Raw genomic sequence first — 27022 nt, forward strand, 5'->3', positions numbered from 1 at the left:
CTAAAAACAAAAAGTGGTGCTTTTTCCCCTAGCATAACCAATCAGATTCTACTATAGCTGTCATATCTCTACATCCTAGAAAATGAAAGTCAAAATCTGATTGGTTGCACCACTTACCATGATCTACCCCAATGTATTTTTGCCTGGTAAATTACATATACTGATACAGTAGCAATAACATTGCCCTCAGTTAATCACACCAGTGGACAAGTCACTCTATAACACAAGTTCAGGACACATACTTGCTACTGAGGAATGATATCAGGAACCAGCCCCATTGGCATTGAAACACCACCAATATCTGTGCTGCCAGCCTGCCACTATGCATGGAGGTTTTCAGCCATATGGGGGATGAAGGAGAAAGGGGGAGAGGTAGTAACAAGAGTGCCCACAATTAGTTTTAAAAGTAATTAAATATATGCTAACAACCAGGGCCACCGACAGGGGGGTGCTATGGGGACAACTGTCCCAGGCCCCGCCGCTCTGACAGAGGGTAGTGCAGCTCTATACCCAGCACTCCCAACCCCTTCACGTGACTACACTGTACCAGCACAGCGGTCAGCCCCCCCCGCCCCCTCATGCAGGCTGTGGTTAGTATGCAGCCCACCCTGCCACACATATACAGAGCCCAGTGGGGTGGCCGGCTGGAGCGCGGCGGCTCCGAGTTCATTTTCAGTAGACAGGGCGCACCTGCAGGAAGCCCCCACCACCGTGCGGTGTAATGATGGATGAGGGGCTGACGCTGCGCGTCTGTCTCTCTGTCACAGTTACGAGTCTGGGGAGTGGGACTGAACTCTGAAGAGAGGAGCTGCACAGTGACAGCAAACGTGCAGCCCAAACACCACGGCCCGCCCTTGCACTGCCCCATGGAGTGGACTGGTGGTGATTAAAAAGGACAGGTAATAAAATCATTACTAAAGGGGGAGGGGGCGGGGGGCTTCCTATTTTGTCAGTCCTGGGCCCCACATTTTCTGATGGCAGCCCTGCCAACAACAAGAAAGTCTGTTTAACTGTGGGGAATGTCTACTTGTTAAATAGTCACTTCCCATCATTGGGAAAATTCCACGCCAGTAACGCCTGAGCACAGACCAGCAATAGTTAAACAAGAACGAAACGGCTAAACATGAGTGGATATAGATCAGTCATTTCCAAACATACCCTCACATTGCAGCAATGTGTTATTCTACTCACCACAAACTGGAGCCTGAGACTTTGTCTTCTCCTGTAAAACCTGTTGATCCAAATTCCTTCTGTGTGTTGTCACTGTGGCCAACAGGTCTGTGAGTAGGTGACATATTAATTGTAAACAGGCAGGTATGGAGCCATGAATTGTTTTTATATATATTATATACCAACGGCTTTTCTTATTTCTTTCATTGTTATGGGAAACCGTTTAACCCCTCAATAGCTGGGTTGCAGATACACTTTTCCTTTATATGGATCCATTCATATTACATTTGGGTACTTATGTAGTATCTGGACGCCCGATTATCGCATCGCATCCGACCAAATCACATGCGATGCACCCGATTTTCCATAGGATTCTATGGGAAAAAGGGTCCTTTTCATTTCCCCACTATCCAACTACGCATGGAGTTGGATATAAACCTGTGGCGAGCGTAGCGAGCCACCAAGCCCGAAGCGTGGCGAGCGCAGCGAGGGGACGCGGATTCGTTAAAAAGTATTCTGCATCCCCTCGCGGGGCTCGCTGCGCTTGCCACGCTTCGGGCTCGGTGGCTCGCTACGCTCGCCACAGGTTTATATCCAACTCCATGCGTAGTTGGATAGTGGGGAAATCAAAAGGACCCTTTTTCCCATAGAATCCTATGTTAAAATGGACTCAGTCCATTTTAACATTGAATCCTATGGAAAAATCGGGTCCATCGCATCGCATGCGATTTGGTCGCATGCGATGTGATGCGATGGACCCGATTTTTTAATCGGGCGTCCAGATACTACATAAGTACCTACATTTGTTTCGGTAACATTTACCTATTAGTAACATTTTGCCATTTCTATTGTTTATAATGATTCTGTTTGTGTTGTTTATTAACTTTTACTTAATTAATTTGCATGAAAGGACTGTACCAAGACCTAAAACACAGTGTTGCACAATCCAAAAGACATAGACAAATATAATGGACATTAAAATACTATATCTATTGGATGCCAGTCACTAGAATGCCCTCTGTATTGTAGATCAGGCACTAGAATGATGTGTGTATTGTATAGAGGTAATTTGAATGCTATGTGTATTGAATAAAGATCACTGTAGTTCTTTCTGCATTTTTCTAGTATATTTCATTAGAATTATCTGTAATGCATGGGTGTATTTAGAATGCTGGTGGTATTGTACAGGGGTCATTAGAATACTGTCTCTAATGTATAGAGCAGGGGTTCCCAATCTTTTTCTAATCACGGCACCATAGAGTATCAGAATTTTTCTACGGCACCCTAGGCCCCAAAAAATATATATCAAATTAAGTAGATTGTGTCTATATGTCCTTCTTAGGTTCAGTTACGTGGTAAAGGGCAGTATTTGCTTCTGATAGTACACATTTTATGATTGACAGCCACCAACACTGGTTTAGTCCAGAAATAATTGAGCATAAATAATTTGAATTGGTCCTGGACGACCAACCCGAGGCACCCCTGCAAGTGTCCTGAGGCACCCCAGGGAGCCACGGCACACAGTTTGGGAACCACTGGTATAGAGGTTATCAGAATGTTCTCTGTATTACAGTATATAGAGACTAGTTAAAAGCCTGTCAAAGGGATGGCTTCTACAATTTACTTTCACTTTGAGCTGTGACAGTTTTTACTTTCACTTTGAGCTGTGACAGGTTTTAGCCCACAAACTCTCCACGCCACCCCCCAGTCCCAGCTGCTCCTACCTCCAATCTCTGTCTTTACAGCTACCTATCCTATAACCAGCAAGTTTGAAACAGATCAGTGGCCCTGCAAAAATTGCTTTTACTTTGTCTTCTAGCACACAAAGGAGTAATTTGGTCTGTCGAGTGGCCTCTAGCGGTCAGTGGTGGTTCTTTACCTTATAGAGGTTAGTAGTTAGCCTTGTATATACAATTGTGCTTATAAGTTTACATACCCTAGCAGAATTTGTGATTTTCTGGCCATTTGTCAGAGAATATGAATGATAACTCTTCTTCACAAACTTTTCTTTCACTCATGGTTAGTGGTTGGGTGAAGCCATTTATTGTCAAACAACTGTGTTTCCTCTTTTTAAATCATAATGATAACAGAAACTACCCAAATGACCCTGATCAAAAGTTTACACAGCCCTGTTCTTAATACCCTGTATTTCCCCCTTTAACATCAATGACAGCTTGAAGTATTTTGTGGTAGTTGTGGATGAGGATCTTTATTTTCTCAGAGGGTAAAGCTGCTGCCCATTCTTCTTGGCAAAAAGCCTCCAGTTCCTGTAAATTCTTGGTCTGTCTTGCATGAACTGCATCTTTGAGATCTCCCCAGAGTGGCTCAATGATATTGGGGTCAGGAGACTGAGATGGCCACTCCAGAACCTTCACTAGTTTATTCTACTGTAGCCAATGACAGGTCGACTTGGCCTTGTGTTTTGGATCATTGTCATGTTGGAAAGTCCAAGTACATCCCATGTGCAGCTTGCGTGCTGATGAGTGCAAATTTTCCTCCAGTTATTTCTGATAACATGCTACATTCATCTTGCCTTCCATGTTGACCAAGTTTTCAGTGCCTTTGTAGCTCACACATCCCCAAAACATCAGCGATCCACCACCGTGTTTCACAGTAGGCATTGTTGACTTCTCTCCAAATGTAACGTGGTTGTGGCCAAAAAGTAACATTTTGGTCTCATCACTCCAAATGATTTTGTTCCAAAAGTTTTGAGGCCTGTCTCTGTGCTGTAAGCGGGATGCTTTGTGGCATTTGCTTAGTAATTGCTTTCTTCTGGCGACTCGTCCATGCAGCCCAGTTTTCTTCAAATGCCTCCTTATTGTGCATCTTGAAACAACCACACCACTTTTTTTTCAGAGAGTCCTGTATATCAGCTGAAGTTATTTGTGGATTTTTGTTTTCATCCCGAACAATTTTCCTGGTAGTTGTGGCTGAAATTTTTGTTGGTCTACCTGACCGTGATTTGGTTTCCACAGAATCCCTCATTTTCCACTTCTTAATTAGAGTTTGAACACTGCTGATTGGCATTCTCAATTGCTTGGATATCTTTTTATATCCTTTTCTTGTTTTATACAGTTCAATTACCTTTTCACGCAGATCCTTTGACAGTTTTTTTTACTTCCCCATGACTCAGAATCCAGATATGTCAGTGCAGCACTGGATGAAAGATGCAAGGGTCTTTCAGGAGACCAGAAACTCACTGACCTTTTACACACACACACACACTGATTACAAGCAAACAGATCACAGGTGAGGATGGTTACCTTTAGTAGCCATTTTAAACCCGTTTGTGTCAACTTGTGCGCATGTTATCATTCCAAAATCTCCAGGGTATGTAAACTTTTGATCAGGGTCATTTGGGTAGTTTGTGTTGTCATTATGATTTAAAAAGAGGAAACACAGTTGTTTGACAATAAATGGCTTCACCCAACCACTAACCATGAGTGAAAGAAAAGTTTGTGCATTATCATTCATATTCTCTGACAAATGGCGAGAGAGAGAGATTACTAGAGTTGCTCTCTATATAGAGGTCATTAGAATGTGTGTATTGTAAGAAGGCCACTATATTATACTGTACATTGCTATCTGTATTGTACAGAGGCCACTAAAATGCTTTATGCATCACACAGCAACCCCCTTGAATGCAACCTTCTGCAAACCTCCAATTACCTTCTCAACAGCAGCACTCCCACCCATTCCCTGCACAGCTTTGCACCCACCCCCTGACTGATACTAGAGAGAAAGAGATAAAAAAGGGCTGGAAGGGACAGAGATTGGGGGGGGGGGGGGGGGGCTGATGATAGAGTGAGATGGAGAGGGCATAGTAGGTAGGCGGGATATGAGGCTGGAGAGAGATGCAGTACAAAATGAAGCCAGAGAGATACAGATGAGAGATTAGGCTGGAGAGACACTGAGTGGGACATGAGGCTGGAGAGACACATTGAGACATGAGGCTGGAGAGACACGGTGGGACATGAGGCTGGAGAGACACAGTAGGACATGAGGCTGGAGAGACACATTGAGACATAAGGCTGGAGAGACACGGTGGGACATGAGGCTGGAGACACAGTGTGACATGAGGCTGTAGGAACACGGAGTGAGACATGAGGCTGGAGAGACACAGTGTGACATGAGGCTGTAGAGACACAGTGCGACATGAGGCTGTAGAGACATGGAGTGGGACATGAGGCTGGAGAGACAAGGAGTGGGACATGAGACTACAGTATATATGGTGGACAAAATGGCTAATGACCTATCAATGGCCCTTATTCTGATCTAAGCGGTAACGGCCGCTTGCGGCCGTTCCGCCGATGTTTTCGCTCTGCGCATGTGCAGAGGGCACTCTGCGCATGTGCAGGCGAAATCGCCGCACATTTTTTTTTACCGCCGCAAAGGGGGTGGATAGGGGCGTGAGGGGCTACTTAGCCTCATTTCCCTATGCATACGCCCCGCGTTTCATGGGCGTTCCCATGCAAACGCGGGGCGTACGCATGGTAATGAGGCTGTGACGCATGTGTTGGGGGCGGGCATCTGACATCGCCGGATGTCAGCTGCCCGCCCCCATACATGCTTTCACACGGACAAGTGTCCGTGAGGTCTATGGGTGCGGGAGCTGGTGGAGCGTGCGGCCCTGCCTTCGATGGTCGGCGACCATCGAATGCAGGGGGCTGCTCCAAGATGGTGGAGGCGTATCCCCCGCCATTTTCATCCGGACCGCCACATGTCCGCGTACGGACGGCCGTGGCGATCCGTATGGAAGGCGGGGATTCGCCTGCACGGTCGGAGCCGCATATGCGGCTCCGGCCGCACCAAGCAGAATAAGGGCCAAAATGTAGATAGGAAGGATCTAAACTTACAATTTGATGAACAAAATATTAATTAAATCAAATCATCTCCAGGTTTTATGATGGATGAAGCACACACAAGACAACACCTGTTACATTTACAAGGACTGGCAAACAGACGGTGAAGCTCTCAGGAAGAGCAGACATGTATAGCCTGTATAAGAGATGCTGGGCAACGATAGAACAGTCTACTGCCTGAACTCATCATAATGATTACGTATAATAATTAACAGCCAGGTGGTTTTAGCCCTTCACCGTACAGGTAAATATAAATATTTGGGAACAGAAAACATTTGTAGTTTTGTTATACTGTATGTTGAACTTTAACCAATTTCTAATAACTTATGGAGCCTTCTGGATTTCATATGCAAGGATTTCTAATCAGGGAACTTTGTCAATCAAAAGAGCAAATCAATATTACATTAAAGTGATTTTGGTTTAAGGGGGTTATTCAGACCAGATCGCTAGGCTGCTACTTTGCAGAGCCCCGCGATCAGGTAATCGCCGCCCAGCCAGAGTGAAATCCTGCCCTGTACAAGGTTGCGATAAACTTGGAAAATTTTTGCAGCCCTGCAATAAGCAGCAAATCCATTTGCAATCTCTCGCCATCAATTTATTTTCCAAGTGTGTGTGCAGTCTGTGTGTAGCCCAGGACTTATGCTGGGTACACACCAAAACGATTTGGATTGGATGCAAATCGTATGCAAATTGTACAATCCGATTTGCATACTCTGCCAGTGTGATAGAAACAGGCTGATAGTGGCCAGGGCTGGAGTCACATGACTTCCTCTCACACACATGGCCATGCCCCTCACCATATAATGACTTCCCAGTGTGTGTGCAGTCTGTGTGTAGCCCAGGACTTACTCTGCCAGTGTGATAGAAACAGGCTGATAGTGGCTGGACCCGTTATGCGCCTTTCCTGAAATGCTGGGGCACGCCTGCATTTTTCCTGACAATCCCAGAAAATGGAGGGTTACCACCCTCAAATGCCAGCTTCCTGTGATTTTTTGGATTTTATTGTAGGATGGCCTTGTGCTTGTAATAAGCCGCAGTCAAGTGCAGTTGTTCTATTTTCACCCTGCCTGTGAGATTGCAGCGGTGCTATCAGGTCTGAATAAGCACCTAAAGGCCCCCATACATTAGGCCGACTTGTCCTTAGGACAAGTCGGACCCAATTCTCCTCTGAGCCGCCCTTCAGCTCCCCGGGAGGCTCACCTACAATTTGGCACTTGATGAGCCAAATTTTACATGTGATAAATCGCTTGCGATTTATCACATGTTACGGGGAGCAGGGGGTGGGCGGTGAGGAGCAGGGGGCGGGCGGTGAGGGGCATGGGGCCAGCGGTGATCTTCTTCATGGGGAGCAGTGGGGCGGGCAGCGGGGGTACTGAGCGCTGACCTGGCCGGGAGGTGTGGTCAGCAGCAGCGCTCATCAGGGGGACGCCGGAGCGGGCAGCGGGTCCTGGCGGTTTAACTAGCTGGCGGCGCCGGTGTGTGATGACCTGGCCGGGCGCTGTGATCATTCACAGATATCATTCAGCAGCACTGCGGGACGGACGGGGCCGGGCAGTGGCGGACTGGCGGGTATTAGATTTTTAAAACACCTGTCAAATGACTAGCCGTTCTTTGATTGGCTGAGAGCTCTCAGCCAATCAGGGAATGGCTAGTTATTTGACAGGTGTTTTAAAAATCTAATACCCGCCACTGTACTGCCCGGCCCCATCCATCCCGCGGCGCTGCTGAATGATATCTGTGAATGATCACAGCGCCCGGCCAGGTCATCACACACCGGCGCCGCCAGCTAGTTAAACAGTCAGGACCCGCTGCCCGCTCCGGCGTCGCCCTGATGAGCGCTGCTGCTGACCACACCGCCCGCCCAGGTCAGCACTCACCGGCGCCGCCAGCTAACAGGGAGGTCGGACGTGATCTTATGTGCTGACCGTCCGACCTCCCTGATCCGATCTGATGCGCACGGGACCGCGCATCGGATCGGATCAGATGTCACACTCCTGCGATTTTGGTCCGATTTCACCCGGTTATCGCCCAAAGTGCCGAAATCGGATTAAATCGTCCCAAAATCGCATAGTGTATGGGGGCCTTAAGTTAGGGACGTCCTTGGGGAAAGGCCCAGGAGAAAGTCTGGGCAGATAACGGAGTCTGGGCTGGGGAACTGAACTTCTTAAACAGACAATGGATGGAAGTAGGGGGCTGGACAACTGAACCTCTTAATTTCACTGTCCCCTATGTATGACTCCATTATTCTGCACTCTGTATATTGGAGCTTTACTGTTACCTAGAAGACTGACAAGCCATCTACACTAGTTCAATCTTTGAACCACATCAGATTTAGAAATGTAGTTCAAACCGTTAAATAATCGATCATCTTGCAAATTCGAACAGTAATCAGCTCTGACTAACCCCCTATATACAACAAGAGCCTCCCCGCCATTCTATTCTCACTATCATTTCTTTCCCCTCTCCCCACCTCGTTGTGACACAATACTCAGACTGTCCCTGAAAAGGACTATCTGCAGACCACCATTAACACACAAACAATACACTCATTGTACTTCACAAATCTACCGTCACTAATGCCTTTCATCCACTGTCTATAATAAACCCTTCTACTGACCTGTAAACTGAGGGAGTGTGTCACTGTTACTGGTGCTGTCAATCACGTTACAAGTGTCTGAATCCCCCGAGGAATAATCAGTGGAGGTGAGATAAGCCAAAAATGGTAAATCTATGTCATTGGCTCCATAACCATACTCTGAGTGGTCCCAGGAATTTTGGAAGGAGGAAAACTCTAAATATAGTCAAATAAAGCAAACAAAGGTTAGGAACATCACACACATCCAGAACACATAGTAATGCAAGCGGTAACTATAATGCTATTGTAAAGAAACAAGTAAGAGTAAACCGAAACAAAACCTTCCTCCCACAAACCCCCCTCCCCAATTTGAACATTACCTGAGGCACCAGAATTTAAAGCCCCATACACTAGTCCGGTTTGGGACAATTTTGCAGATTCCGATGGATCAGGCTGATAAATCGCGTGAAATCGGCCCAAATCCAATGTGTTTGAAATCCGATCCAATGCACGGCCCCATACACATTGGATTGGAATCAGAGGTAGGACCGACTTGAAAATACGACCTCTGACTCAGAACCCCCCCTGGCAGCAGGTAATGGGGTTGCATGCGATACATCACATGTGAAAGGACCACATTTGATGTATCGCATGCAATCCTGCCACCTGGAATGGTTCTGAACAGCTCAAGGTGGATCAAATGGACGTACACTGCTTCGAGAAGTGGCATTGTCACTTTAATATCTTTTCATTTCTGTACCAGGGATGTTCTAAACCAGCGGTTCTCAAACTGTGGGTCCTGACCCCAAAGTGAGTCCAACCTTCTCAGCATGGGGTCGTGACTCCATGTTGCTGACCATCAGGTTGATGACTTCTCTAATCTCAGTGATTCAAGGAGTCTGAAAAGTCTGTTGAACTGTCTGTTATATTAGACTCCTCCCATCACTTTGTGCCTGCACAATGCTGCCATGCATGTTCTGCCTGGCTGACTTCACATGTGATGTGATGAACTTCTGCGGTAACTTGCTGGGGTCCTGTCATTATTTTTATTGTCTGATGGGGTCCTAGAGAGTTTGAGGGCCCCTGGTCTAAACCAGAAGAAACCTTATGCGGTCTTTTTTATATTTGATAAACACTGAATAGAAATAATAACAGAAAACAACACTGAACACAACAAACTAGATATAAAAAACATAACAATACAACTATAAAGCAATAGTAAAACAACCACCCAGTAGATACAAAACAGATCCCGAGTACAGATTAGAGGTTACATGACAGTAAAGATCCATATCTGATCGGTCTCACCTGTTAGCACTGCCTGGCTGGCACTGCTGCCCATCTCAGCTGTGAGGCTGGAGAGAATGGAGAATGGCAGGGTTGGTGTGTGGTACATCCTGGCAGGTATTCAGCAACACATGCCCACAGCTGGGTACAAGGTGTACAGGTCACAGGGCAATAAGGGGGGCAGAAAAGGTCATTAGGTGCTGATGGATATAGAAGCTCTGTCTTGAGGGCAGAAGCAGCGGTGACTGAGCAGGAGCAGGGCTGGTTCAGCTCAGGAGGAGTATCAACAGCACAACAGGTAATCTCATTTGTAGTGTGGGAGGTTTGTCTTTACCTGATCTCTATTCATCAAACCTCATAATACAGCTCTTCTAAGAAGCGTCAGAGTGAATAGGCTCCTTAATCGGGGTTTCTCCTCCCATTGTTTTTTCGGGTCGTGTTGCTTTCCCAGAGTTTCAGTTTAATGTAACTGTATGGCTTTCTGCCAGCTTTCACCTTGTCACTGGCTCCGGGGCACTCCCTTGTAAGTTTATCTGAGAAAACAAAGAGTTACTGTAAATTGACAAGCACACAGCACTACTGATAATAAAGTCTTTAAAAAAAGAAAAAAAAAAGATCACGAAAACATCAGTTATTATCAGATCACATAATGATAATGTGTCAAATATGAAAGTATAATTTAATTTTTGCAGGTCATTCTTAGGTCACTGATGCAGAAGTGCTACTGTTGCAATGGCTCCATCTAGTGGGCATTTTGCTAGTTGCATCCAAAACATAAAACATATGTACTGCATCTCCGTGGGGCATTTTTATTAATTGTTATTTATCAAATTAATTATTATTAATTATTTGGAATTGGTCCTATATTTAACAATTTATTAATCATTAATTATGATTACGAATTGCCTCAATGTTCCATTAAAGACATTTAATAAATTGTAAGCTACTTGTAAGAATTGGTGCCGGCCCGGAACTCCTTTTGTTCAGGACCACTGGAAAACCCCCCAATGTTTAATTGGGCACCTACTAGTTCTATTTAGCTTAATTTGTCCAATAATTATATGTCATTTTTGGAGATATATTTTGCAAAGTGCAGAATAATGTGTTAAAAAAATGTGGTACAGGTATATGGCATATTAAATGGAGGGTACAGGTGTTTTTAAAATACATTTTTATAAGTGGATTCAAATGACAAAAAAAATCTATTTAAATGCATTTATGTGCACTGCAAATTAAACTAGCTTGCTTGAAAAAAAAATACAGTTTTTACTTCTTCATTTTTATAGAAAAAAAAATGCAGCCATTTGAAACATTTTAAGAGTCCCAAATGTTTTTCTTTTCCCATCTTTATTCATCTGTATGTGTTATTAAATATTGTTTGTACATCTTTGGGGTACATCCCCCCTGCTCCTTCATTTGCCATGGCTATTAGCCAAAATTACCGCATAATACTTTTTCCAATTGAATTGTTTGATAGTCGTAGAGGTGTGGTAATCAAATTTACCATGTGTGTTAATATGTGTGTTTTTACAGCAGCTTATTCTAGAATATCTATTTATATACTGGTAAATAAATGATCTGCTCAGCCTCTTCCCCTTTCTGTCCGTTCCTGTCCCCAATCCCTAGATATAGATAAATATATAGATATATATATATCTAGTGTCTGTTTGTGTGTCTCCAAAACACTGCCATCTGTTGGCAGTGAGTGAAACTACATTTCTTTCTCTCACACATGCACAGACACAGAGGCAATCACAAGGTACTGTAGCAGACTAGCTTTCAAAGCATTAGCAGGCTTACCGACCGCACCGGAAGCAGAAGTGACATATGTGCTCCAAAGTGCTACACTTCCGGTACAGTTAGCGTTCCACCTTCATTCTTTGAGCGGAAATGTTGTTGTACCGGCTGCAGAGTCTTCTTTTTCTCATTGCACTGATCTTATTCTCCGGGCGCCATTTTGTTGATTATTGCAATACAAAAATAGATATATAGATTAGAATGTGCGCCTACATTACAATGAAGTACTCCTAACTTGTTATACAAAAAATATACATGTTTATTACAATACTGCCTCTAATATATAATTTAAGAAATTACCTACATGAACCATTTCAGTTCAAAGTCTTTATTTAAACCACCTGGGGCAAGCATTTGGTGATTAAATATCATAGTTATTCTTGATAAAATTGATATTGCATTGATGTTGAGATTTAAAATGCAGGGACAGTACATGTGTATCTAAACCTTAATTTGTTAATTAAACCTTATTTTAAAAGGTCTGCTTGGCGGTCCGGCAGTATTTGGGAGGGTTGCCCATCTTTCTGGGGGGCTGGGAGGAGGACCTGATTTTCGGGAACCTCCCAGCCATTCTGGGAGGGTAGGCAACCCTGATGTGAATGGCCGGGTCATACTCACCATATGTAGTATTAGGTGGTACAGTAGAATCGCCATATTTGGCTAATACATTCTGGGCTGACCAGACTTCCTCTAGTGAGGGGGTAACTCCAGAGGGGCCAAATGTTACAGCACCTGAAAGACAAATAGAGTCAGCGGAGCCATATAAATATGCAGGGCCATCAAAATAGAAAAAAGAAGCTTACTTACCTACTGCGGGATATAACGGCGCTGCCATATCATAAGATGATATTAAATAAGCTTTAAATTAATTTTCTAGCATAGAAATTACCTTTCAACAGATGCAGTTGGAACCTATGACCTCATGTCAGCCTTAAATAAATTTGCCACTATCGAGCAGCTGCTGCAGTGCTCAGTGGTGATCTCACAAATATTTTTGTTTTGTTGGTTCCATACGACTCTCACTGTCCCCAAAATAACAGGTGAGTATGTCCCGGCCATCCTTGGATCAGTATTGGTGTACAAGAAGTTAATTTCATAGGTGCTTGACTTGACCTCAAATTGAGAGATGAGGCGGTGGCTGGGGGGTGGGATAAAGGTGGTGGGGGTGATCACATTGCTGGTATGGTATGACTGGTGATGATGGAGGTGGGATGGATTCGGTTGAGGAGCTCAGAGAGCTGTCAGATTTCTTAATATCTAAAAGAATGAGACAAATAAGTAGAAAATATTTTTTGTATTATTGTTCTTATATCTAACACTTACTACATAGGGATAGATATATGTTATGTACGGTGGTAGCACTTTACAAATAGACAGGTAAGAATAACTATATACTGGTTCTACATAATGACACCACAGGACAGACTAAAGGGTCCATTTTTTACTATTGAGAGAAAAGTTTTATCTCCAGTGGATGTTTTACATACGGTTCCTGTCTCTTGTCCCTCCTGCTTATATCTTCTGCAGCTGCAAGAATTAGAACAAGTGGTTAGTTATAGACCATAACTCTGTACCTGGGAACGGACCCTTCAGATCCAATAGTCATGCTAGATCCCACCCAAACTTATCAGCATGCTGTCTCCCTGGTATAAAGGAGAAGTAGAACCCCCCCTCCACCCCACACACACACACACACACACACGATCCATCACCACAACACAGTGACAAGTGACTATTGAACAACAACTTATGGTATAAGTTGGCATTTTAACATTACTCTTTATCCTTTATGACCGCTTATCCATTTAAATGGACACGATTAGTAAATGTATTACATATACTGTATTGTGATGACAGCTGCCATTCAAATCCCAATGTCCATTTAGATGTACGATAATGTAGTGTTCAAGATTGGTTACTAAAACTATTCAGTGTGCCGGGGGAACCAATGTCTTGTTACTTACTAAGTATTAACCCCTCCCTTGCATGCACCTGAAAAGTTTTAATGAACTAATTTGAGCAGCTATCACTATCTGTATGTATGTTGTGGGAGGCAGAGAGGAGCTTGCATTAGGCGGAGATGCAGGTCTTGATATGCCACATGGAGTAGTCTGGGGTTGCTCCAAGGTAGGTAGCTCTTAGTTCAGATATACCAAGTAAGGAGCCATTATCATGTGGCTCCTTGCTGACTAATTGTAGACCCAATTTAGGGTAACAGTGGTGTGGGGTGTGGTGCCTCTGGACTGGTTGGGCTGGGTGGCTTTAGTGCGGCATGCCCTTACATTCTATTAACACTTTTTCCTCACTAACACACTCTCTCTCTTATTTTAATTACATTTCATTTATCTCTCTCTTTATGTATAGCTTCGGCTTCCTATCACTAATTATTAACACTTAGTATCTCACTGGCATGCCGCACTGGGCCTCCTAGCTTATGATGGTTTTTGGGGTGCCACACCCTGCACCTAGATATAGCGCTAGGGACCCCCAATATACAGAGAAGCCTTGACGCGGCTTGGGGGCATATCATACACCTGCGCAGGTATATGTAACCAATATCTCTGAATTCTATTATCATGTAGTGTTCAAGATTGGTTGCTAAAACTATTCAGTGTGCCGGGGGAACCAATGTCTTGTTACTTACTAGATGTACGATAAATCTGTGAACATTTTCTGGCAGATTCTATCATAATATCGTATTAGAACTAATGCTGATGTTTTAGTGTAGGAGCTACAATTGTTTATTTGCCAAAAATGACAAACACATATATTTTGGGGGGTTTGTTAGGGCCTCAATTGTCTACCTTACCAGTGTCAGCACTGACATACACCAGAAACATACAATGGGTCATAAAGGGTTATTATGTCAACACATACCCCTAATGTCACTTTTATATAACCAAAATGTTCCCTTCCTTAGATTCACTATGGGCACCAGACATTACACACAAGCCTACTATAGGTAATGCTACATCTTCCCATGGGAAATGGCTGGAGATAGATACACATATACACTGACCTGCCAATCACATTGTGTGTGTCTATTACATAATATAATAATAATAATATCTGGGAATATAATCAGTAACATCACGTGTAGACTGTTAGTAATTTACCATAAGTACAGGATAACAGCCAATGTCAGTATAGTAACCGCAAAGCCTCCATACACTGCGGTGTATATTATTCTGTCAGTTATGAAAGAGAAAACACATTTGGTCAATGAATAGTCTCTATACACATTGCCTAAACTAGAAAGCCAGGGTCATCTATAGATGGGTCCACATACGGCTATCCCCCAGCCACGTTATAGTGCCATGGACTCTGTGACTAAGCTGCACTATGCATCTCACTATAGACTCGCACACTATGTAGGCTACTACCTGTTCCTGGTCACCAGATCCGTGAACTGGGGAACCTGAGAGCAGCTACTAGTGATACAGTGCAACCCTGAACTGTATTCATGGGAATGGCCGGGTCATACTCACTATATGTAGTATCAGATGGTACAGTAGATTCCCCATATTCGGCTAATATTTCCTGGGCGGACCAGAATTCCTCCAGTGAGAGGGTAACTCCCGAGGGGCCTGATGTTACAGCACCTGAAAGACAAACAGAGTCAGCAGTATGTATGTATGTATGCCATAATATGAATTAGGGGTACTCTGTGGAATACTATGTATTAGCATCCCTACTATGAGGTATAATATTAACTAGGGAACTAATATGGTAGAAAAAATGAACTAGGACACTATAATGGGGCATAAAATGAACAACTGTTGCAGAGAGGATTTAGTCTAGAAGCATTGGGGCTGGGCCCTTCAATATGTTGCTATGGGGCCCTTCGCTCTTCCATGGGACTTTTAGCAGCACACCTAAGACTCTGAATAAACATTGAATCCTCTCTGATGACGCTTCTATACTTCTTGATTACTCATTATCAAATGCATGTGTGCTTGTAGGTATGGGATGTGTCTGCAGAGCTTCCCCTGCCCTCTGCACCCTATTCTATTCATTAGGTGTTCATCATCTCAGTCGGGTACCTACAGTTATCATTCCTGTTTGCCCTTCTGCTCCACGGGAAGTTTCTGTCCTCCCTGAGCTCGCCTTATCATTAGAAATCTTCAGATCATATTATTAACCATACAAGAGTTTTATTATTTTTCTTTGTTATTCCTACTGACTTTTAAATGTACTTTATATGTCTTTTGCATAAGGCCTCCTTTGCCTACTGTATATGTGGTTCTTTTATGGATATAATGTGATGCTTACAGTAATAAAACACGTTATAAAAAATGCTTTTTTACGTCATCCACATTTCCTCCTGCCTTGGGCAAGGAGACATTTCACCTGCTCCTGCTATGGAGACATATTACCATACAATGATGCCCCAGACCCGTGCTTCACAGTAGGGATAGTGTCCTTTAGATGATTTGCAGCCTTTGTTACACTCCGCATTGGGGCCAGAGTGTTCTCTCTTGGCCACATCTAGCTATAGATTGTTCCTCCACTTGGTATGTGGGTTAGAGGAGAATTAAGAGGGGACGTAGTCTATGTACAGTCTCCATGTGCCCACCCACCCCTGGCAGCATACCTGTGCTGATCTATGGGGAAATCATTTTGTCTTTATCAGCAAATAACTTGTAATGTGTACATATAACAGCGCAGAAATTGGTCATGACCACAGGGATCTGTACTTGGACCACATGCACTGAACCAAGAGGGAGGAAGATTCAGGGGAAATTTGAGGAAGAATTACTTCACAGAGAGGGTAGTAGATAAGTGGAATAGCCTCCCATCAGAGGTGGTAGAGGCACATACAGTAGAGCAATTTAAACATGCTTGGGATAGGCATATTGATATCCTTACAAAATAATAAGGATCAAATATGGTTTGAGGTAACATGTTTAAAAAAGGGGCAGGTTACCTCCCCAATATCTATCACTACCCCTGACGACACCTAATCCTAACTGTTCAAACTGTAATGATCCCGTTCAACCGCTGTTTATATTGCTTCATGTGATTATTTACATTTTTATGTATAATACTGGACCCTGTGTGGCCTTCACCCACCCTTGGTTTCATCTCCCTACTTCTTTTTTCTGTACCCCATCTCTGTGAAAATTTTCAATAAAAATGTATTGCTGTTAAAAAAAAAAAAAAGGGGCAGACTAGTTGGGCCAAGTGGTTCTTATCTGCCGTCAAATTCTATGTTTCAAATTCTATGATTGTGTATGTAATATGTATACAGTAACTATGATAGTGTCTGAGCACTATCACTCCTGGCGCTTATGGATGTAAATTCAATTTAATAGGATTGCAAATACATTATAATCTATATATATATATATATCTAGTGTCTGTTTGTGTGTCTCCAAAACACTGCCATCTGTTGGCAGTGAGTGAAACTACATTTCTTTCTCTCACACATGCACAGACACAGAGGGAATCACAAGGTACTGTAGCAGACTAGCTTTCAAAGCATTAGCAGGCTTACCGACCGCACCGGAAGCAGAAGTGACATATGCGCTCCAAAGTGCTACACTTCCGGTACAGTTAGCGTTCCACCTTCATTCTTTGAGCGGAAATGTTGTTGTACCGGCTGCGGAGTCTTCTTTTTCACATTGCACTGATCTTATTCTCCGGGCGCCATGTTGTTGATTATTGCAATACAAAAATAGATATATAGATTAGAATGTGTGCCTACATTACAATGAAGTACTCCTAACTTGTAATACAAAAAATATACATGTTTATTACAATACTGCCTCTAATATATAATTTAAGAAATTACCTACATGAACCATTTCAGTTCAAAGTCTTTATTTAAACCACCTGGGGCAAGCATTTGGTGATTAAATATCAGTCATTCTTGATAAAATTGATATTGCATTGATGTTGAGATTTAAAATGCAGGGACAGTACATGTGTATCTAAACCTTAATTTGTTAATTCAACCTTATTTTAAAAGGTCTGCTTGGCGGTCCGGCAGTATCCGGGAGGGTTGCCCATCTTTCTGGGGGGCTGGAAGGAGGACCTGATTTTCGGGAACCTCCCAGCCATTCTGGGAGGGTAGGCAACCCTGATGGGAATGGCCGGGTCATACTCACCATATGTAGTATTAGGTGGTACAGTAGAATCGCCATATTTGGCTAATACATTCTGGGCGGACCAGACTTCCTCTAGTGAGGGGGTAACTCCAGAGGGGCCAGATGTTACAGCACCTGAAAGACAAATAGAGTCAGCGGAGCCATATAAATATGCAGGGCCATCAAAATCGAGAAAAGAAGCTTACTTACCTACTGCGGGATATAACGGTGCTGCCATATCATAAGATGATATTAAATAAGCTTTAAATTAATTTTCTAGCACAGAAATTACCTTTCAAAAGATGCAGTTGGAACCTATGACCTCATGTCAGCCTTAAATAAATTTGCCACTATCGAGCAGCTGCTGCAGTGCTCAGTGGTGATCTCACAAATATTTTTGTTTTGTTGGTTCCATACGACTCTGTCACTGTCCCTAAAATGACAGGGGAGTATGTCCCGGCCATCCTTGGATCAGTATTGGTGTACAAGAAGTTAATTTCATAGGTGCTTGACTTGACCTCAAATTGAGAGATGAGGTGGTGGCTGGGGGGTGGGATAAAGGTGGTGGGGGTGATCACATTGCTGGTATGGTATGACTGGTGATGATGGAGGTGGGATGGATTCAATTGAGGAGCTCAGAGAGCTGTCAGATTTCTTAATATCTAAAAGAATGAGACAAATAAGTAGATAATATTTTTTGTATTATTGTTCTTATATCTAACACTTACTACATAGGGATAGATATTTGTTATGTACGGTGGTAGCACTTTACAAATAGACAGGTAAGAATAACTATATACTGGTTCTACATAATTACACCACAGGACAGACTAAAGGGTCCATTTTTTACTATTGAGAGAAAAGTTTTATCTTTAGTGGATGTTTTACATATGGTTCCTGTCTCTTGTCCCTTCTGCTTATATCTTCTGTAGCTGCAAGAATTAGAACAAGTGGTTAGTTATAGACCATAACTCTGTACCTGGGAACGGACCCTTCAGGTCCAATAGTCATGCTAGATCCCACCCAAACTTATCAGCATGCTGTCTCCCTGGTATAAAGGAGAAGCAGAACCCCCCTCCCCCCCCCCCCCCCCCCACACACACACACACGATCCATCACCACAACACAGTGACAAGTGACTATTGAACAACAACTTATGGTATAAGTTGGCATTTTAACATTACTCTTTATCCTTTATGACCCCTTATCCATTTAAATGGACACGATTAGTAAATGTATTACATATACTGTATTGTGATGACAGCTGCCATTCAAATCCCAATGTCCATTTAGATGTACGATAATGTAGTGTTCAAGATTGGTTGCTAAAACTATTCAGTGTGCCGGGGGAACCAATGTCTTGTTACGTACTAAGTATTAACCCCTCCCTTGCATGCACCTGAAAAGTTTTAATGAACTAATTTGAGCATCTATCACTATCTGTATGTATGTTGTGAGAGGCAGAGAGGAGCTTGCATTAGGCGGAGATGCAGGTCTTGATATGCCACATGGAGTAGTCTGGGGTTGCTCCAAGGTAGGTAGCTCTTAGTTCAGATATACCAAGTAAGGAGCCATTATCATGTGGCTCCTTGCTGACTAATTGTAGACCCAATTTAGGGTAACAGTGGTGTGGGGTGTGGTGCCTCTGGACTGGTTGGGCTGGGTGGCTTTAGTGCGGCATGCCCTTACATTCTATTAACACTTTTTCCTCACTAACACTCTCTCTCTCCTATTTTAATTACATTTAATTTATCTCTCTCTTTATGTATAGCTTCGGCTTCCTATCACTAATTATTAACACTTAGTATCTCACTGGCATGCCGCACTGGGCCTCCTAGCTTATGATAGTTTTTGGGGTGCCACACCCTGCACCTAGATATAGCGCTAGGGACCCCCAATATACAGAGAAGCCTTGACGCGGCTTGGGGGCATATCATACACCTGCGCAGGTATATGTAACCAATATCTCTGAATTCTATTATCATGTAGTGTTCAAGATTGGTTGCTAAAACTATTCAGTGTGCCGGGGGAACCAATGTCTTGTTACTTACTAGATGTACGATAAACCTGTGAACATTTTCTGGCAGATTCTATCATAATATCGTATTAGAACTAATGCTGATGTTTTAGTGTAGGAGCTACAATTGTTTATGTGCCAAAAATGACAAACACATATATTTTGGGGGGTTTGTTAGGGCCTCAATTGTCTACCTTACCAGTGTCAGCACTGACATACACCAGAAACATACAATGGGTCATAAAGGGTTATTATGTCAACACATACCCCTAATGTCACTTTTATATAACCAAAATGTTCCCTTCCTTAGATTCACTATGGGCACCAGACATTACACACAGGCCTACTATAGGTAATGCTACATCTACCCATGGGAAATGGCTGGAGATAGATACACATATACACTGACCTGCCAATCACATTGTGTGTGTCTATTACATAATATAATAATAATATCTGGGAATATAATCAGTAACATCACGTGTAGACTGTTAGTAATTTACCATAAGTACAGGATAACAGCCAATGTCAGTATAGTAACCGCAAAGCCTCCATACACTGCGGTGTATATTATTCTGTCAGTTATGAAAGAGAAAACACATTTGGTCAATGAATAGTCTCTATACGCATTGCCTAAACTAGAAAGCCAGGGCCATCTATAGATGTGTCCACATACGGCTATCCCCCAGCCACGTTATAGTGCCATGGACTCTGTGACTAAGCTGCACTATGCATCTCACTATAGACTCACACACTATGTAGGCTACTACCTGTTCCTGGTCACCAGATCCGTGTACTGGGGAACCTGAGAGCAGCTACTAGTGATATAATGCAACTGAACTGTAATCATGGGAATGGCCGGGTCATAATCACTATATAGTATATATGTAGTATCAGATGGTACAGTAGATTCCCCATATTTGGCTAATATTTCCTGGGCGGACCAGAATTCCTCCAGTGAGAGGGTAACTCTCGAGGGGCCTGATGTTACAGCACCTGAAAGACAAACAGAGTCAGCAGTATGTATGTATGTATGCCATAATATGAATTAGGGATACTCTGTGGAATACTATGTATTAGCATCCCTACTATGAGGTATAATATTAACTAGGGAACTAATATGGTAGAAAAAATTAACTAGGACACTATAATGGAGAATAAAATGAACAACTGTTGCATAGAGGATTTAGTCTAGAAGCATTGGGGCTGGGCCCTTCAATATGTTGCTATGGGGCCCTTTGCTCTCCCATGGGACTTTTAGCAGCACACCTAAGACTCTGAATAAACATTGAATCCTCTCTGATGACGCTTCCAGGGGTGCAGGTATGGCGGTACGGGGTGGTACGGCGTACCGGTAAAAGATATATTGCCGGTACCCCGTACCGCCATAAGAAATAGCCAAATATACCTGTAATGCGCATGCGCGCATATGGAAGTGGCGGGGGGCGTGGCCTCCGCCGCCCCGCCACAGCTGATTGCCTTCGGAGGGGAGGGGAGCGCATTGCTCGTCTCTCCTTCCCCTCCCTGTGTCACTGTGACACAGTCGGCTGTCAGCCAATCAGTGCTCGCGGGCTGGCAGCCAATCAGGAGCCAGCCCGCGAGATAGATGTGGGGCAGGAGAGACGCGAGATGCGTTCCCCTCCCCAGAAACATGCAGCGGCGGCAGGGGACTAGAGGAGGAACAGACCGGACAGGACACAGGACTGGACACAGCATCGGAGAGGATACAGGACCTAGGACCTGACACAGTGAGTTGCTCGCTGTACTGCAACTGTTTATGTGTGGCACTTCAAATGCCGCACTTGGGGTATATGTGTGGCAATGGGGGCATATGTGTGGCACTGGGGGCATATGTGTGGCACTGGGGGCATATGATATCTGGCACTGGGTGCATATGTGTGGCACTGTGGGGGCATATGATATCTGGCACTGGGGGCATATGATATCTGGCACTGGGTGCATATGTGTGGCACTGTGGGGGCATATCTGGCACCAGGGGCATAACTAGCACTGTGGGGGCATGTGTGGCACTGTGGGGGCATAACTAGCACTGTGGGGGCATATCTGGCACTGGGGGGCATAACTAGCACTGTGGGGGGCATGTGTGGCATTGTGGAGGCATATCTAGCACTGTGGGGGCAATTGTGTGGCATTATGGGGGCATATCTGGCACATATTTGTCTTGTAGCCACTCCCCCTTGTGTCATGACCACGCCCCTAACCACGCCCATTTTTCGGTGCGCGCCTTCGTACTTGCACCACTGGACGCTTCTATACTTCTTGATTACTCATTGTCAAATGCATGTGTGCTTGTAGGTATGGGATGTGTCTGCAGAGCTTCCCCTGCCCTCTGCACCCTATTCTATTCATTAGGTGTTCATCATCTCAGTCGGGTACCTACAGTTATCATTCCTGTTTGCCCTTCTGCTCCACGGGAAGTTTCTGTCCTCCCTGAGCTCGCCTTATCATCAGAAATCTTCAGATCATATTATTAACCATACAAGAGTTTTATTATTTTTCTTTGTTATTCCTACTGACCTTTAAATGTACTTTATATGTCTTTAGAAAACCGATGGCTGAATAAGCTGGAGGTGACATAAACTACCGAAGGAGTCTGAGATGCCTGCACTTTGTTTGTGGTTTATGTTTAGGCTATGATGCTGCAGCTATAGCCAATTAGGGAGTAGGGAGGAGTTTCCTGTTGTAGGAATAGCCAGAGGTCAGGTGATCTGCACTCTGGTCCGGTTTTCCAAGGAGCAGGTTGGTTTCAGACTCTCTCCTGTACTTATTCCTCTGTCATCCTCACTTATTCCTTCTACTGTCAAAGCTACTTCTCTCCCTTTGCCTTCCACATACCTCTTTCTCTTCTGTCAGGCTGCTCCTTGGGGGATTTGGTGCCAGATAGTGTAACGCTGCTGCTGCCAGGCCTAGCCATGCCGCGCCCGCGGAGAAACATCCACCCTCCCTCCCGTTTTGCACAGCCCGGCTCCCCCTCTGATCCCCCAACGACTAGCGTCACGCAGGCCGGGCGGGGAGGCAGAGCGGCGGCGAGAGCGGGTCCACAGCGGCGGGGCGCGAGATCCGCGTCATCGGCTGATGACGCAGCGGCGCGCGGTGCTAGGCCGCAAACTGATAGAGCGAGTAGCGCTCCCGCCCGGGGTAGCGGAGGCACCCCTGGCGGAGGTAGTCAGCGGGGCAGGCGCACGCGGTCGCAGGGTCCCGCAGCAGCAGTCACAGGTGCATCCGCGCCCATCCAAGATGGCCGCCGGACGCGAGCTGCGGGTCCTGGGACACAGCACAGGGGCTCTCCTGCTCAGTCAGCCCGTCCTACATTGCCCACACAGGGCCACCCCTCCACGGGGTCCCCCATGACTCCCTTAAGGAGGGCAAGGAGCGGGTGGCTCTCTAGGGCGCGCTTGCTATCCCAGCGCGTCAGGCTATCACAGGCAGCGCAGGCTATTTCAGCCACGGCTGCAGAGGCAGTGTCCCCTGGAGTTGCGCAAGCACCCTCCACAGAGGTAGATATGGCAGTGGTGCGGCAGCTGGTAGCGATGCTGACGCCGAGGGCGGGTCAGCAACCGGTACAGACAGGGCCTGGGAATCTAGCCACTACTGTCCTCCCTTCTGTTCCTTCTATCCGGGACCCTGCGGCACACGTGCTGGCAGCTCTGGGCACGCCTTTCGCGAATATGGCTTCCGCACCGCCAAGGGACGCAATCGTGCCGACACCATCGCAGCACCAGGCAGAGGAGGCCATTGCCGGGCCGTCAGAGGTGGCTGGTCCCTCCGGAACAGCAGGTGCGGCTACAGCGGGAGCTGTGTCAGGTGGGTCAGCCAGAGCACGCAAGAAGCGCAGGCGCAGGTATTCCCGTACATCCTCCTCCTCGGGGTCAGAGTCCGTGACCTCCGGCGAGGAGGGGGGACGCAGATCCAGGCACAGGCACAGACGCTCTAGGAGACACCGGAGGCGCTCGCAGTCCTCCAGTGGCGACTCGGGCTCCCCGTTGTTTCCTAGGGGGCAGGTGGTCCACTGCGAGAATACGGCAGTACTAAGAGGCCTCAGGCGCAGCGTAAGGGATAGGATAAGGGAGGGCAGATACGTCAGCTTCTTTACTATGACTGCGCAAGATGAGAAAGATTACCGCGAGGCAAAGCGCAAAGGGGGGATTGGCGAGGCAGCCTACTGCACATATCAGAGGTGGCAAGTGGGGCTGTTTATGTTTGCTGCATGCTACTTGGAGACCAGACCCCAGGAGCATATGAATGTGATTAGATACATCCATATGATGCACGCCATGTATATGGACGACGGTGAGAACGTCTGGCGGGCTTATGACGAGCAATTCCGGCGGAAGCAGTCGGGTTGTGAGATCATGGCCCTTGGCGCTAAGGATGTCGAGGTGTGGATGGGTAAGAAACCGTCGGTTTCGACCTCCGCCGCCCCGGCTCCGGTGGTTTCAACACCCGCGTCTGCCCCACGCAGGGCCCCCTCGTCCTTTCGCGGGGGCCCTGGAGGGGGGCAGTCAGCGGGCAGATGCTTTGCTTACAACGGGGCAGGATGCGCAGCGGGTTCCCGCTGTAAGTTTCGTCACCAATGCTCAAAGTGCTGGGGAGGACACCCGGTTAAGGAGTGCACGCGTGGCAAACAGGCTGGGGGGGCTCCCAGGCAAAATGCCGGGGCCAACCCAGCCCCTGCTCCTCCACAGTAAGGCCCCGTCCCCCGTGAGGGGCGACCGCCTAGCCAGTTGGCTGGGGCGTTACCCCCTCCGGGATGAAGCGCAGTTTCTGGCCGCGGGTTTCTCGCAAGGATTCCTCCTCCCCATTCAAGGGGAGGTGGCGTCCGGGTCCCCGAGAAACCTGAAGTCAGCAATCGACATGCCCCAAGTCGTCCTGGAGAAGGTCGAGAAGGAGGTAAAATTGGGTAGGATGGTGGGCCCATTTCCTGAACCTCCGGTTCAGGGTTTGGTACTGTCACCTATTGGAGTAGTCCCCAAGAAAGAGACAGGCAAGTTTCGCCTGATACAGCATCTGTCCCACCCACCTGGATTGTCCGTGAATGATGCAATTCCTATGGAGTTGTGTCATGTACGGTACCAATCCTTCGAGGAGGCTTTAGCTATTGTGCGCGGCTTCGGGGGGCGGGCCCTGCTAGGCAAGGTTGACATCGAGTCGGCATTCCGACTGCTGCCCCTGCACCCGGACTCCTTTAGGTTCATGGGTTTTAAGCTGCCTTCAGGTTATTATGTAGACCGTTGCCTGCCTATGGGCTGCTCGGTGTCCTGCGCCTACTTCGAGTGTTTTAGCAGCTTCCTGCATTGGTGTGTCACGGAGTATACGGGCGAGCCGGGGGTCGCCCATTATTTGGACGACTTCCTGTGCGTAGGCCCGGCTGATTCCCCGCGTTGCGGGGCTCTCCTGAGCGCAATGCAGCAGCTGTTCTTACATTTCGGAGTCCCTGTCGCGGAGGACAAGACAGAGGGGCCTACTGAATGCCTTTCATTCTTGGGCATTGAGATTGACACGCGGGCCGGGTGCTGCAGGTTGCCCCTTGATAAGCTTGCACGGCTACAAGGGGCGATCTCCCAGTCCCTGGCCTTCGGCAAACTCCGGGTACGCCAGCTACAGTCCCTACTGGGCCTGTTTCACTTCGCCTGCCGGGTTATCCCCATGGGGAGGGTTTTTCTGTCGAAAACTGGAACTGGCCATGGCGGGTCCAGATAGGCCCCAATTCTTTGTCCGCCTGAATGCTGAGCTCAAAAGGGATCTTAGAGTTTGGGATGTTTTCCTCCGCGACTTCAACGGTGTGTTGCTGTGGCCTAGCCCTCCGCGGTACAGCGAGGAATTGCAGCTATACACCGATGCGGCCGGGGGAATAGGCTTTGGAGCCTTCCTGCACGGCTCTTGGTGCGCGGAGACCTGGCCGGAGGAATGGGCACAGGAGGGGCTCACCAGGAACATGCTTCTCCTGGAGCTGTTCCCTATTGTGGTGGCCCTGGAACTGTGGGGCGACCGCCTACGTGATGCCTGCATCACCTTCTGGTGTGATAACCTGGGGGTGGTGCAGGCCATCAACAGACAGAGCTCTTCTTCTCTCCCTGTGGTGCGCCTGCTCTCTCGCCTTGTATTGGTATGTCTGCGGCTTAACCTGCATTTTGTGGCCAGGCACGTTCCCGGGGTGGACAACTCGGTGGCCGACGCCCTGTCCAGGCGTGACTGGGCTAGGTTCCGGTCCCTAGCTCCGGGAGCGGATTTGGTTGGTGAGCCGTGTCCTCCTTATGTTTGGCAGGTCATCAGGCCGGCATGGAGGAACTAGCCATGCGGGCTATTGCTCCCAGGACGCTGCGTTGTTACCAAGCTGGCTGGCTGGAATGGGAACAATTCAGAATGTCCGCGTCACAGCAAGGTAAGGCCCCGGGCGAAGCCATGCTTGCGTTTGTGTGGAGTTTGTACTCCGGAGGGCGGACTGTGTCAGCCGTGAGACGGCTGTTGGCCGGCGTGTCGTTCTTCTCATCGCTGTATGGGAGATCGGACCCCGGCCGGTCTTTTCTTGTGTCTCGGGCCCTGAGGGGCTGGCGGCGCGCTTCCCCTGTGGCTCCAGATAGCAGAAGGCCCATTGACGTGTCCCTGCTGCCTCCCTTATTGGGGGCGGTTTGGGATGTATGTCACTCTGAATATGAGGTCCGACTGTTTCGCTTGGCATATGCCATGGCATTCCATGGAGCTTTCAGGGTCGGCGAGCTGGTAGCCCCGTCGAGGCATCGACCTTCTCCTCTGTTGTTAGAGGATGTATTGATACAGGGCGATTTGGTTTGGTGCCGGGTAAGACGTTCCAAGACGGATCAGACTGGGAGAGGCCAATGGCTGTCACTGCAACCGTGCCTGGTGGAAGGGATTTGCCCAGTGGTGATGGCAAGCGCCTACGCCCTGCTGCGTCCTGACCGCCCTGGGGCATGGTTAATGCATGAAGACGGCTCTTCATTGACAAAATACCAGTTCTGCCATGTTTTGCAGCGTGCCCTGGGATCTCTTGGCCTGGATCCGCGGGAGTTTGGTACACACTCCTTCCGGATCGGGGCGGCCACATCTGCTGCTGCTGGGGGTCAATCCGACGCAGAGATACAGTCTCTGGGTCGATGGCGCTCGGCAGCGTTCCGCAGATACATTCGGCCTGGCCTGTCTCTCCATCTGCAAGACTGTAACCGACTGGACGCATAAGTACTCGTCT

General features: G+C 46.5%; 1 protein-coding gene across 2 annotated transcripts in view; it reads right to left on the minus strand.

Moving 5' to 3' along the window:
• The window catches only part of LOC146042440 (uncharacterized), a 41439-nt gene extending 30899 nt beyond the window's left edge, over positions 1-10540 (minus strand). The window contains exons 1-3 of one of the 2 annotated variants that reach the window (XM_083162430.1): positions 9916-10540; positions 8650-8823; positions 1192-1278 (exon numbers count right to left, since the gene is read on the minus strand). In XM_083162430.1, the coding sequence (XP_083018556.1) occupies positions 1192-1278; positions 8650-8823; positions 9916-10003 (349 nt within the window). In that variant the 5' untranslated portion in view covers positions 10004-10540. The remainder of the gene's footprint in view (positions 1-1191; positions 1279-8649; positions 8824-9915) is intronic. The other variant, XM_083162431.1, reaches the window with a different exon arrangement.
• Positions 10541-27022: the final 16482 nt, after the last annotated feature.

The sequence above is a fragment of the Crinia signifera genome, chromosome 19 (assembly GCF_055691185.1).
Source record: "Crinia signifera chromosome 19, ASM5569118v1, whole genome shotgun sequence".
Lineage (NCBI taxonomy): Eukaryota > Metazoa > Chordata > Amphibia > Anura > Myobatrachidae > Crinia > Crinia signifera.